The following is a 14685-nucleotide window of genomic DNA, read 5'->3' as shown; positions in this document are numbered from 1 at the left end:
AAGGTCAGAAAGTGACTGAAACACCACCGAAATGGATCGGGAACAGCATGGGGACGATGTCTGGATGCATCTTGGACTCCCAGGTCGCTGCTGGGAACCATGTTGTCTGAGTTGTATGCCACTTTTACAGACTGACAAAAATACGCACAAAACCCCCCCAAAAAAATCTATTTTACGGGAAAAATTGTTAGCCTTCATCCTAACCAGATTATATGCCCCCCTTAAGTCCAACTTGGAGGTCACCTTGGCATTAGTGATGATCGAGCACCAAAGTATTCGGTGTTCGGCCCGAACACATTGCTATATTCGTGTGCTCGACCGAGCACCCGAGTCTAATGGAAGTCAATGGGAGACAACCAGGCACCCCCTGCTCTGAAGAGGGGAGGGTGCCTGGTCCATTGGAAAAGGTCAGAAAGTGACTGAAACACCACCGAAATGGATCGGGAACAGCATGGGGACGATGTCTGGATGCATCTTGGACTCCCAGGTCGCTGCTGGGAACCATGTTGTCTGAGTTGTATGCCACTTTTACAGACTGACAAAAATACGCACAAAACCCCCCCAAAAAAATCTATTTTACGGGAAAAATTGTTAGCAAACATTCTTTCCTGTATATTCAATTGTATATAAAGTGCAAGTGCTGCAAATAATTACAAGCAAGAGGCACTCCGAAACAGACTGTATATCACATAAAGGAGGGCCTCGTTCACATATATCGTTCACACTCATAAAGCCTATGCACTAAGGGAAAGGGCTGTCAAAAATGACAAGGAACCGGCACTACAATACACCCTTTATTACACATAAAGGAGGGCATCATACACACCCTTGAAAAATTATGATTGATGGCCTGCTGGTGACCCTCAAAAACATTCAGAGCAAAGGCATGCTGATCTGACTATCCAAAACATGAGGGGCGAGGGCCTGCTGCTGAGCTGACCCTCTAAAACATTATATGCGAGTGCCTGCTGGTGAGCTGACGCCTTAAAACATTATATGCTAGTGCCTGCAGGTGAGCTGACGCTCTAAAACATTATATGCGAGTGCATGCTGTTCAGCTGACGCTCTAAAACATTATATGCGAGTGCATGCTGTTCAGCTGAAGCTCTAAGACATTATATGCGAGTGCATGCTGTTCAGCTGACGCTCTAAAACATTATATGCGAGTGCATGCTGTTCAAATGACACTCTAAAACATTATATGCGAGTGCATGCTGTTCAGCTGACGCTCTAAAACATTATATGCGAGTGCATGCTGTTCAGCGCACCTTCACTAGTAGCTCTGGCAAATTGGGGTAGGTTTTGATAAACCGCTGAACCACTAAGTTTAAGATCTGGGCTAGGCATGGGATGTGTCAGGTTGCCGAGCTCCAAAGCCGCCACCAAGTTACGGCCATTGTCAGACACAACCATGCCTAGTTGTAGGTTGAGTGGCGAGAGCCACAGCTCGGTCTGGTTCCTTATACCCTGCCACAGCTCTGCGGCGGTGTGCTGTTTGTCCCCTAAACAGATCGGCTTCAGCACGGCCTGTTGACGCTTACCCACAGCAGTGCTACACTGCTTCCAGCTAGCGACTGATGGCTGACTGCTGCTGGAGGTGGAAGTGGATGAGGAGGAGAAGTGGGGGTTGGAGCCAGTAACATAGCTGCTGGCGGAGACCCTGATGGTCGTAGGGCCTGTAATCCTGGGCGTGGGTAGCACCTGTGCCATCCCAGGGTACGACTCACTCCCGACCTCCACAACATTCACCCAGTGTGTGGTGAGGGAAATGTAGTGTCCCTGGCCACCAGCACTTGTCCATGTGTCCATGGTTAAGTGGACCTTCCCAGTAAGAGCGTTGGTCAGGGCACGGGTGATGTTCTGGGACACATGCTGGTGTAAGGCAGGCACGGCACACCGTGCCATTTAGGCTGGGGACTGCGTACCAAGGGACGGCCGCCGACATCAGGCTGCGGAAGGTCTCAGTGTCCACAAGCCTAAATGGCAACATTTCAAGGACCAGTAATTTCAAAAGTTGCGCATTCAGTGCTATGGCCTGTGGTTGGCTGGGTATTTGTGCTTGCGTTCAAATGACTGTGTTATGGACATTTGGACGCTGCGCTGGGACAGGGAAGTGGATGTTGTTGCTGATAGTTCATGCGAAGGTCCAGGTGCAGGGCGAGGGGCATCCGGGCCTGCACCTTCAACAGGGGATTGGCCAGCAGTGCGTAACACAGGGGAAGAGGAGGCAGTGGTGGTACCCGCGGACCCAGATTGTGGACCCAGGCATTCGACCCACTTATTAGGGTGCTTGGATGCCATGTGGCAGATCATGCTGATGGTGGTGAGGTTGCTAGTGTTCACGCCCCGGCTCATTTTGGTATGGCACAGGTTGCAAACTACCACTCTGAACGAATGATTGCTGTTCACCACTGTCATCTTCTTGAGACTGTGAAGGCTCAAGAGCTTGGAAATCAGGGCACAATATCTCAGGTCCCTCTTCAAGCGTGCTGGGTGCAAGGGCCAAATGTAATAGTGGCGCTGGAAAGAGCTCCTCGTAATATCCAAGTGTGGGATCACTCGTTTGGCAAGCCTCTCCATGGTGGGAGGAAGGATGATCAGCGTGAGGATTCGGTTGACCACACTCTTGGCTACAGAGACTGGACTTGATGGAAGAGAGGGTGGTGCTTAACCGACTGGAGGCATTATCTTCAGCAATCCAACCGACCAACTGTTCCCACTGGTGTGACTTGGACAGTGTTGTCCTGTGTCACCAGCTAAGTTGGACATGAAGCTGGGTACGGTGAATGTTTTTTTTTTTTTAATTATTGGAATTTGCAATACAGACACTGTTTTCTGATGTAGTACAGTATTGGTTACAGAACACCACAGATTATGGACACTATATTAGGCCCAGATTATTGGAATTTGCAATACAGACACTGTTTTCTGATGTAGCACAGTATTGGTTACAGAACACCACAGATCATGGACACTATATTAGGTCCAGATTATTGGAATTTGCAATACAGACACTGTTTTCTGATGTAGTATAGTATTGGTTACAGAACACCCAGATTATGGACACTATATTAGGCCCAGATTATTGGAATTTGCAATACAGACACTGCTTTCTGATGTACTACAGTATTGGTTACAGAACACCACAGAATATGGACACTCGGTACTCGGTCGACTCAGGATTCTGATGAAAGGCCAAAGCATCCTTCAGCCTCTCAGATTATCCCTGACAAAACTGGCTACGGAGAGCTGGATTGTTCCTTAGCTCACCTCCTAAATTCGGAACAATAGATCTCCCCTGAACGCTCTTCCTGATGCAGGACGAGTAATTTTGTCTTGGCCAGGGAGGTTCGGTCCGGGTCATCATAGTTGAGACCTAAATCTCCGAAAAATGCATCTACTGATCGGGGAGACTGTGATGCAGTCGGCAGAGAAAAATCCCAAGACTGGGCGTCCCCTTTAAGCAACAAATAATCACACCCACTCTCTAGCTCTCGTCCCCAGATGAGTGTGGACGCAGCTTAAAGTACCATTTGCACGCTTCCCTGAACCGAATAAAATTATCACTCCCCCTCCCCCCCGAGAATCTATCCGGGAGAGCACCTTTAGGTTCAGGACAGGTCAGGTGACCACTACTAGTATCAGCCAACAGTGGTCTCTGCATCTGTGAGACGGTCGTGCGGAGGTCATCCACCTCCAGAGACAGTACCTGTCAGTGCATCGATAACATCCATGGCTGAACTGATACAGACAACAAAATGACAGTTATTCGGCGATTTATAATGTCACGATCAGTGTTGGGGGGAAAATCCTCACTGAACACAGGAGGGAAGGGGAACAGTGACTGGGACTGGAAACTAGGGAAGGAACAGGTCACCTCCTAAACAACCCTAATCCGGGCCCTAACTAACTATCAATATGAATATACCTTGAAGGTAGGAATATTCATAAGCTGCATACCATACGCTCTTATATCCCTATAAGGCCCTGGAATGAGGTTAAGACCAGAGACAACCCATTCCTCCCCAGATGGACGAATGGAAGTCTCTGTCTCAGGCCCAGATACAAACAACAGGGAATATAACAAACACAATACAATAAGAAAAGACAAGACTTAGCTGAAAGTAGAAAACTGGCAACTCCAGAAACACCACAGAGTACAACCGACCAGCTAGTTAGAAGACAGGAAGAAAATCTATAAACCAAGAGTGAGAAGCGGCTACTTATGGGAAAGGTAAATTACTAACAAGCAACACCTGAAGCAAGGAGTGTGGCATTCACCAAAACACAGACACAATAAGATCCACAGGGAACTTGTCAATTTAACCCACGAGTTGCCAGTCTCTCTGATCTCCTGGTACCTGCCACGGGAACATCCGTGACACCATGGACCCTACTGGGAAACTTCCTTGTGGCCACCATTGGATACATAACAACCTAATGCTGCCAGTGTTAATTGCTGAGAGTGTCAGGTCCTTATGGACCCGTCCAGTGGCTGGAAAGGTCTGGAAGATGAGTCGCAGGTACCCTTCCTTCTCAGTTCAACTGTGTTGCTGTCCTTAGGATGATGATACCATTCAATATAACAGCAAGGCACAGCTTCCAGTGTCTCCCTGTCCCATTCTTCACCCTTGTAAGGAACAGGTTATTAGGCCTGAAGCCTATGGCATAGTGTATCAGCAACATTATCACAACCCCCTGCGCTGAGACACAGGCTCTCAGGTCACAGTCCACCAAACGCTTGTAGTCTGCACCCAGGGCCACCCATAAGCAAAGTAGGCCACCGCGTAGAGCGCACTCTTGCTGGGGGCGCCGCTCTGGCTGTGACGTAGTAGTTGCTGCAGCAACGCCCCGCCCCCAGCTTGTTGCGGAGTAGGAAGTGGCCGGTAGCCATCATTTAGGGCCGGGATCAGCGGAGGAGAAGATCAGGAGGCGCAAGGAGCGGCCATGGTGCTGGCAAATGAGTTGTAAGTTGCGGGATGTGGGCTGTATGGGGACGTGCTGTCTTGGGGAAGGGAGAGCGGGGAATGAATGAGGGGAGAGCAGCCCAGAGGAGGCGATGATGGGATTAGTGCTGGCAGGATGTGTGAGAGGCTGGGACAGAGCTGGGCTATAGGATGGAGAGGTGACATACAGGTGACAGATGTCTATAAATAGCATGGGGGCTATAGATCAGACTGACGATGTATATACATAGCATGGGAGCCTATAGATCACAGCTGAGTATGTGAGGACAAAAAAGGGGCGAGTCAATGGGTGGAGTCAAGGGGGCGGCCAAATTAGCTTTTGCCTAGGGTGGCAAAAATCCTTGCACCAGTCCTGCCTGCACCACAGATGCAGCATAAAATGGGGTTCAGGAGAGTATTAGTAGTATTTTTTTCTTTCATAGTCTGAGCCACACTGGGGGAAATACTACTGGAGCTATTGTTATTACTGGGGGCATTATAGGGATAATATTATTACTACTGGTGGTACTATAGGGACAATATTATCACAGATGAGTTCACTATATGGAGCATTATTACTGGGGGCACTATAGGGGGCATTATTGTTACTGGGGAAGTATAGGGGGCATTTTTTTTACTGGGGGCACTAATTCTATTGAAGGCACTACAGTCGGCTTTATTGCTACTGGATGCCCCGTAGGGGGGACTTTATTACTACGGGGGGCATTCTGGGAGAGAAAATTATTATTGAAGCTATATTATATACTATGGTACTGTGCGATGCACTTCCTACCCACCTTCACTGTTGTCAGTGCCTTGAAAAGACAATATACAATGTCAGTTGTTGAGAGGTAGAAGCGCCTGTGTAACTAAGTAGAATACAGAGTGTCTTACGTATTATTGAAGCTACTATATGGGGCATTATTAGTACTGGGGGCATTATAAGGGTGGACTGTTAATGTTGAGGGCACTGTGCCTAGCACAATTATTATTGTAAGGTACTATTACACTACTTTCATGGAAGCTATCTGTATGGCATTGATTTTTCTGCAGTATAGCATTTGGAGGGTTGGGGGAGCATAGGGAGAACATTAATCGGGATGCAGCAGAATGACACTGCTTGGGCACCAGGATGGGGAGTTTGTGTTGAGATGGTAAAGAGTGTGATAGGAAATTGAAGAACCTAAGAAGTCTGTGTGTCAAACTGTAGATAGATGAGACTTGGTTGGAAGAAGTTGTCATGGTGGTCAAATGGAGAAGATAAGGAAGGAAAATGTTTACAGTCAGAGGAAACATCATTGTCATTGTTATAGCTGTATTCTTCTGTATGTTTAGTAGTGCTGAAAAACCAGGCAACATTCTGAAGGTAGGGCTGGCTCCATAGTGTGTCCAACATCTCACCTCTATAGTCCCCTCCTCCATATCTTAATTAGGGATAACTACTAAGAGTTGGAGGGGAGGACAGAACGTGGCAGCTGGAGCTGGCCTCCACAGACAGGCAGTCCTGTTGACACAAGGAGAGGTTCCCATCTAAGAGAGGTTACCCCGTCATGGTGGATGGGTGCAAATGATTTTGATCAAAATAGATTTGCTAGGTACCTCATATTCATATACATAGTGAATATACCATTAGTAAAATTTATTATCCATATAACATTTTTTTCGCCCTATAAGATGCACCTGCCCATAAGACGCACCTAGGTTTTAGAAGAGTAAAATAAAAAAATATTTTTTTTTAGTAGAGCTCAGCTCAGACCCCCAAATAGATCACCAATTTTAGTCAAGCCTACGCATCAGACCCCCAATGTTAATAAGACCCCCAATCAGACCTCAGATCAGACTCCCAATGTTAATAAGACCCCAATTAGGCCTCAGATTAGGCCCCCAATGTTAATTAGGCTCCTATTCAGACCTCAGATCAGTCCCCCAATTAAACCATTAATTGTGTTCCCAGTTGTTATAAGACCCCCAATCAGACCTCAGATCAGACCTTGATGTAAATAAGCCCCAATGTGAAGCAGACCTCAGATCAGACGTCCTTGTAAATAAGCCCCCATTTGAAGCAGACCTCAGATCAGACGCATTTGTAGATAGGTCCCCATGTGAAGCATAATAACTACTAACAAACTCCGGTAAGTAGGAAATGAACAGCGGCACTCACCAATGTGCGTTCACAGACAGCAGCTTTATTCCATGAGATTGAGGCAAGGGGCAGACAATTCAAGCACGCAACTAACAGCGGCGGCCGTTTCGCGCTATCTGCGCTTCGTCAGGCTGTGCGTCAATGCGTGCTTGCGTCAATGCTCCTTTTAAACCCAGGTGCTGGTTTTCCGTCATAATATCAGACTAATCAGAACCGCACCTGAGCAAGAAAAAATACATTCCAACAAATACAAACAAACAATGAACAAGCAATACATCAGGGACATATAAAAGCACGTCGTGCACACTTGTTTAGACGAACTTAAGGAAAACAAACTTAAGAGGCTTACTTAAAGAAAAGGGCTGAGGTCATTTCTGTTATTCAGCCCAAGTTCCCCTAGCGCTTGTGTGCGCAAGACCCACCTAGCTTCCCTCTGCAGGAGGAGGCGGTGTCTATCCCCCCCCTGCAGGGGCCAGGGACTGTCTCTAAACCGGAGAATGAAATGCAACTCGCATCCCCATTATGGGCTTCTCTGACATGTTGGATAAACCTAGGGCACCCCTTTCCTGTTTTAATGGAGTTTAAATGCTCCCTAAACCTCTCAAACAAGCACCTAATAGTCTTGCCGATATAAAATCGACCGCAGGGGCACAATAGCAGATACACCACATATGTGCTCCTGCAGTTGATAAAGGTGCTGACTCTGTGTTGGACACCCCCAAAAGGATCCTGCCAATGCAAATCCTTGAGGGCTAGCAGAAAGTCATTCGTGTCTTTAAGATACGCTGGAGCACTGGTGAGAATCGGTCTCAAGAGCCAGTCCACATACTTGGACAAAGGCTCCGTCACTGAGCCAATCCCCGCGACGATGGGACGCCCCGGGGGGTGGCTCAGTGATTTATGGACCTAAGGGAATTTTAAGTGTGGCAGTTGCTCGTTTTGCCAGTACAATTCCCTTAAGAAATGGATTGAATTTGGGGGTGTCCAACACAGAGTCAGCACCTTTATCAACTGCAGGAGCACATATGTGGTGTATCTGCTATTGTGCCCCTGCGGTCAATTTTATATCGGCAAGACTATTAGGTGCTTGTTTGAGAGGTTTAGGGAGCATTTAAACTCCATTAAAACAGGAAAGGGGTGCCTTAAGTTCGTCTAAACAAGTGTGCACGACGTGCTTGTATATGTCCCTGATGTATTGCTTGTTCATTGTTTGTTTGTATTTGTTGGAATGTATTTTTTCTTGCTCAGGTGCGGTTCTGATTAGTCTGATATTATGACGGAAACCCAGCACCTGGGTTTAAAAGGAGCATTGACACAAGCACGCATTGACGCACAGCCTGACGAAGCGCAGATAGCGCGAAACGGCCGCCGCTGTTAGTTGCGTGCTTGAACTGTCTGCCCCTTGCCTCAATCTCATGGAATAAAGCTGCTGTCTGTGAACGCACATTGGTGAGTGCCGCTGTTCATTTCCTACTTACCGGAGTTTGTTACGTTGTATCTACTGTCTCAGCTGTGCACCGCCGAGTGCGTGCCTCCTCACCAGCCTTGTTACCTGCACTGACCGCTCCACATCAATTCTGTGCGTGTTTGATTGTGCCGCCCTCCACTTCATTTTGATAATAACTACTAATGTCCAGAGGACTAATATGCACCTATTAATCCAGCACCCATTCCAAGATACCTAATATTTAATATTTAACTTTTATTGGTATGCTAGTAAAACCGAATTGCTAACTTAACTATATGTTAAAATCCCAGTGCGTCGCAGTCCTCACTTGTTTAGTTTTATTTACTATAGTGTTGTCCAGCATCCCCTTCCTTAGTATGGGGTGACAGGTCGCTACTAATCACCACTGCTGCGGCCGGCTGCGCGCTGCCAGCATGCTATGTATTCAGTGCTGCGATTCCCCTTTATGCTGCTTGGGGCTGCGGACTGCACTGTGTTAAAACTGAAGCCTCACGCTGCCCCCCGACATGTTTCGCCGTTACCGCCGTCTTCAGGGGTTAGGGCAGAGTGTGAGCGTGTCTCCTCCCGGATGGCTTATAAGACCTTCGTTGATGAGGTCATCAATGTGTATTTCGCTTGTGGTAAGGGAAAGTTTATTTTTTCTGCAGACCCGAGATCAGAAAAAAAAAATCGAACTTACCTTTCCTGCTCCGGATGCTGCTTCCTGGTCTTCAGGCCACACACTGTGCTGTGATGTCCTCATGCTGTGCGCAGTCACAGAACAGCCAATGGCAGCGGAAGACCAGGAAGCGGTGAGTACAGAGCCCGGGGAGCGTTGCATTCACCGCTTCCCGGTCCTCCTATAGTAACGAGTGCTCATTGGTATTTGCCCCATAAGACAAACTGACATCTTCCCCCCATTTTAGGGCAAAAAATAGGTAATGTTCAAAAAGTGCTTTTGCATTGTGTGCTTGCTTTTATATTTTCAGCCACAGAGAAGTGTTCCTCCACATTTATTTCATTTTATAGGATGTGCTATCTATTTTTTGATTTTTCTTTACATATAGACAGGTATATACTCAGGGCAAGCATTATTTAGAACAGTCATGCTCAACCTGCGGCCCTCCAGCTGTTGCAAAACTATAACTCCCAGCATGCCCGAACAGCCTACAGCTATCAGTCTACAGCAGGGCATTGTGGGAGTTGTAGTTTTACAACAGCTGGAGGGCCGCAGGTTGAGCATGCCTGATTTAGAAAATTCATTTTTATATGCCTTATTGGGAATCTTGAGTTCCTGTGAGGGCTCTATAAGTCTAAGTGGAAAGCAGCTACAAAGTGTCTCCCACACTGGAGGACCCAGCACACCCACGCATTATATAGATGCTTCATTTCACCTGTGGTGGCGCTGCAGGAAAACTGAACACAGGTTACAGTTTGAGAACCCCTTTCCTGCTTATCATTAGGGAACCCCTCTAACAATACATGGATAATCTTAAAGTGTATTCATTATGGTTAGGCATTGCCAAGATCATTTGGGTTTTATATTTTGTCAAGATTCACAATAAATCAAAGGAACACTGACACAGTAGTTCTGTTGTCATTAGGAAACCTGCAAAGATTCACATTTTAATGAACATAAGAATTAGTTTATATCCTTTGTAGTAGAAAAAGTTATTTCTGCTGTATTTTCTGATAATAAAACCCTATTACATATACTGTAATAGGAATAAATTATTTTCAAAAAATCACATGGTTTACATAATTCACTGAACTGACAATGTTCATTTTCTTCCAGAAGCAGATGTTTCAGGAGAGGAGTGGGAGGATGCTTCAAGCACTATCTCCAAGACAGAGTCCTTCAAGCAGTCCAACCCGAGAACGTTCTCCATCTCGTTCTCCTTCGCCTGTAGTGCCATGGATGCTAAATAAGCCCTCGCCACCATTATCGCCCAAAGGTGCAACCTCTGCTTCAATCAGCAGCATGAGTGAAGGAGATGAAGATGAAAAGTAACCAGTACATGAAATGTTTTCAACTATAAGCAGAGAGGCCTTTTCCCACCGCAGGGGCTACACCCCTTATTGCATAGGTGGCCTCTGAAGGGTTAGAACAGATTTGCTGTTGAGTAAAGTTTAATCTGAGGATTAAAATTGAGAGCAGGGTTTGTGTTTCTGGGTCCCTAGTTAAAAATTCTGAAAATCATTTTAGAGATTTGTCCTGAGACACCACTGTATGTATGTGTAGACAAATTAGTATGGAAGGCTTAGTGTGCAGTAAATTAATAGATTTTTTTTTTGTCTAATTTGGTCAGAATTTAAAATACCAAAGCTTTTTGAAAATAAACGGATTAGAACAGAAATTTAAATCTACAATCTAGAAAAATTACTCTACAAAAATGTAAAATGTGACAATTATTTGGTGTAATATTGGCATGTGTTCCTGGTATACTTGAACCCTGTGTATGGCTGCAAACCATGCACAGATTATAGGCCAGTAATAATGTGCAAAAAAAATCTTTAGAAGATGCAAGAATAGAGCATTTTGCATCTTCTGCATGCTCCATTGTGTTAGCTCTCAGAAACCTAAGGTTAAGCAATTCATTTTATGAATTTAATTTGCAGTAATTGTATAAATTCTTGATATACTGGTGCTGGAGAAAGAATAATCTGAGTAAGTGTTCAGGCAGCTAAAACACTTATTTACTTAGGGTACTTTCACACTTGCGGCAGGACAAATCCGACAGGCTGTTCACCCTGTCGGATACGTCCTTCCGCTATTTCGCCGTGCCGCGGGACCGCCGCTCTGTCCTCATTGACTATAATGGGGACGGGGCAGAGCTCTGGCGCAGTACGGCGGTTCACGGTGAGAGGCCGCCGGACTAAAAAGTAGGACATGCAGGACTTTTAGTCCGGCGGCATTTTGCCGTGCACTGCCGTGCTGCGCCGGAGCTCCGCCCCCTTTCCCATTATAGTGAACCGCCTGTCGGATCCGTCCTGCCGCAAGTGTGAAAGTAGCCTTAGACTTCTGCTTCAGATTTTTTTGTCAAAACTTAGCTTCCATCATCATTACATTGTTGCTGACATATATAACATATAACATCGTTGTTGACATATAACATATAACAATCTAACTTCATTCAGAAGGCAGATGCTTGACATTCACTGGGGGAGATATATCAAGACTGGCTGATCCATCTGCCAGTCTTGATCTCCCTGCACTGGCGTGAGATGTGCCTGATTTGTTAAGAGGCAGAAGCCTCTTAACAAATCAGGCATATCTCTGCCCTGGTGTGCGCCAGAAAGTGAACTCTACACCAGTTACAGATTGGCATAGACTTTAGCTATAACTTTTGCCACTTTCTGGCGAAAGCTATAGTAAATGTGGCGGTGGCGCGAAGCCACAACCCCTTTTCTCTGCAATTCTGAAAAGTGGCGAGAAGCTCAAAAAGTCACAAATTATGGTGAACACATGTTATGCACCATAATATGTGACTTTTTTGTGCGTATAAGCCTTGATAAATGTCCCTCACTATGTAAAATCATAATACGGTCACATACACTTACAACCATTGGGTTCTAGTAAAACAGCATCCTAATAAGTGTACAAGTCCATATTGTTCCTCCATATCCAGTGCATTTGGAAATTCTTCAGAACCTTTCACTTTTTTCATATTTTACTATGCTGTGGCATTGAGATAAAAAAAATAAAAATGTTTTCCCCATCATTCTGCACTCAATACTACATAATGACAAAGTGGAAACAGAATGAAATCTTTGCTATTTTATTAAAAAGGAAAATTTACTCTACTTAGTTGAAGCACCTTTGGTGGCGATTACAGCCTCCAGTCTTCCTGGGTATGATGAGACAAAGTTTGCACACCTGGATTTGGGGAATTTTTTGCCATTCTTCTCTGCAAATCCTCTCAAGTTCTATCAGGATCGATGAGGACCATCGGTGGACAGACATTTTCAGATCTCTCCAGAGATGTTCAATTAGGTTCAAGTCAGGGCTCTGACTGGGCCACTTAAGGACATTCACAGAGTTGTCCCTAAGCCATTCTTGTGTTGTCTTGGCTGTGTGCTTAGGGTGATTGTCTTGTTTGAAGGTAAACTTTCAGCCCAATCAGGTCTGTGGCTCTCTTGATTAGGTTTTCATTAAGAATATATCTGTACTTTGCTCCATTCAGCTTTTCTTCAACCCTGAATATATATAATAAATATATTCACAAATAGCTTTTGTTACTTAGAATGGTTAATTTTGTCTAGGGAGCAATCATTAGGAGAAATAAATTGGCCGCCGTCCTATTAGTGCACACAAAACCTGTCCTAATCACACAGGAGGACAAGTTGCCATAGTGCTGCCTCATCCTCCTCTCTGCTCTGCTTGTCAGGAATCATGATCCTAAACATGTAGGTGAATCTCTGTGGGAATGGAGAAGATGAGGAGACATGAGAGGAGGGTGAGGTATGGATAATGAGCAGCAGCACTTATTTACAGTCTCTATTACCACAGTCCCACATTACCACAGCCTGTCCTGTCCATCCTCTATGTACTTCATGTCTCCTCATGAACTAAATTCCCAAGAGATTCAGCTAAAGTTCTTATCATCTGTATTCAGGATCATAATCCCTGACAAGTAGAGAGGCGGATGAGGCAGCTCTTTACCTCAGTGTTGTAAAGTAACTTGTCCTCATGTGTGAACTGATGAGACATCAGCCATTTTGTTTCTCCTGATGATCGCTCAACAGACAAAACGAGCCATTATAAATAATGAAAGGTATTTGAGAACATATTTATAATAAAGTAATATTTAAGTATTTTCATTTTCTTAATTCCTGGAGAACCCCTTTAAGGCTGTATTACACATGCTGATTTTTCAGAAGATGATTGCTAATGAGCATTCGTATGAACGCTCGTTAGTGATAATCTTGCAGTGTAATACTGGCTCCAATTGCCCAATGAATTAGCAAACACTTGTTTATCAGGCAAGTGTGATTTTTAAATGCACTTAAAAATCATTGTTTGCCAGCAGCAGATTGTGGTGTCTAATTACGATCTGCCGCCGGCAAACCACTAGACAGCATGGGAACAAGTGATGGCATAGCGATTTCTCCTCCCAGTGCTGCGAAGGAGATCTCTGTATGTAATAGCAGCGGTCTCCTCCGCTAGTGAGCAGGCGATTGCCAGGAGGGAACGCTTCCCTCCTGACAATCGCTTGCTGAATCGGCCAGTGTAATACAGGCTTAGAATTAAGGCCAAAAAGTTCAATCTTGGTTTTATCAGACCAGAGGATCTTGTTTCTCACGGTCTGAGAGTCCTTTATGTGCTTTTATTTAAACCACAAGAGGGTTTTCATGTGTCTTTTACTGAAGAGAGGCTTCTTTGTGGCCACTCTGCCATAAAGCCCAGATTCATAGAGTGTAGCAGTGATGGCTGACCTTTTTGTACCCTTCTCTAGATCTGTGCCTCCACATATTCCTATCTCTAAGCTCTACAGGCAGTTCTTTCCTCCTCATGGCTTGGTTTTTGCTCTGAGCTGTGAGACAGGGGTATGTCTTTCCAAATCATCTGTTTTACCACTGGTGGAAACATCTCAAAGATGATCAAGAGAAATCAGAGTCCCCCAGAACTCAATTTCAAGTGTCATAGCAAAGGGTCTGAATAGTTATGTCCATGATAAATTATAGTTCTTCCTTTTTAATGCATTTTTTATACACATTTCTAAAATTCTGTTTTCACATTCTCATTATTGAGCATTGAGTGCAGATTGATGGGGGGAAACTTGATTTTTATTTTTTTATTTAAGCACAAGGCTGCAAAATAACAAAATGTGAATAAAAGTGAAAGGGCCTGAAAACTTATCATATGCATTGTATGTCCATTTTCATGCAGAAACATGAAGAATTTTTTATTGGCAGATTCACGTGGAATCTGACTATCAAAACATCTTGGCATTTTACATTGGAAGATCCATTATTTTTAGGACAGAAAATCTTTATTATATAGCAATGATGCCTTTTATGGCAGCACATAGAATATCTAGATCTGCATATTAATAAACCGTTAGGACTCTGTGTATTACCATATAATGTAGGCACTCTACTCACAGCATGAGCTCTGATCCTTGTAGAAAGGATGGTGTCCATCCTGA

The 14685-nt window shown here is 44.9% G+C and overlaps 1 protein-coding gene across 1 annotated transcript in view; it reads left to right on the top strand.

The window, feature by feature from the left end:
- PCYT1B (phosphate cytidylyltransferase 1B, choline) overlaps positions 1-10547 on the top strand; it is a 150181-nt gene extending 139634 nt beyond the window's left edge. The window contains exon 8 of the mRNA XM_040421823.1: positions 10332-10547. Within this exon, the coding sequence (XP_040277757.1) occupies positions 10332-10547 (216 nt within the window). The remainder of the gene's footprint in view (positions 1-10331) is intronic.
- The last annotated feature ends 4138 nt before the right edge of the window (positions 10548-14685 follow it).

Source organism: Bufo bufo, chromosome 3, assembly GCF_905171765.1.
Source record: "Bufo bufo chromosome 3, aBufBuf1.1, whole genome shotgun sequence".
Classification (NCBI taxonomy): domain Eukaryota; kingdom Metazoa; phylum Chordata; class Amphibia; order Anura; family Bufonidae; genus Bufo; species Bufo bufo.
Note: the sequence above shows the minus strand (reverse complement) of the source record. Positions and strands in the feature narration are given on the sequence as shown.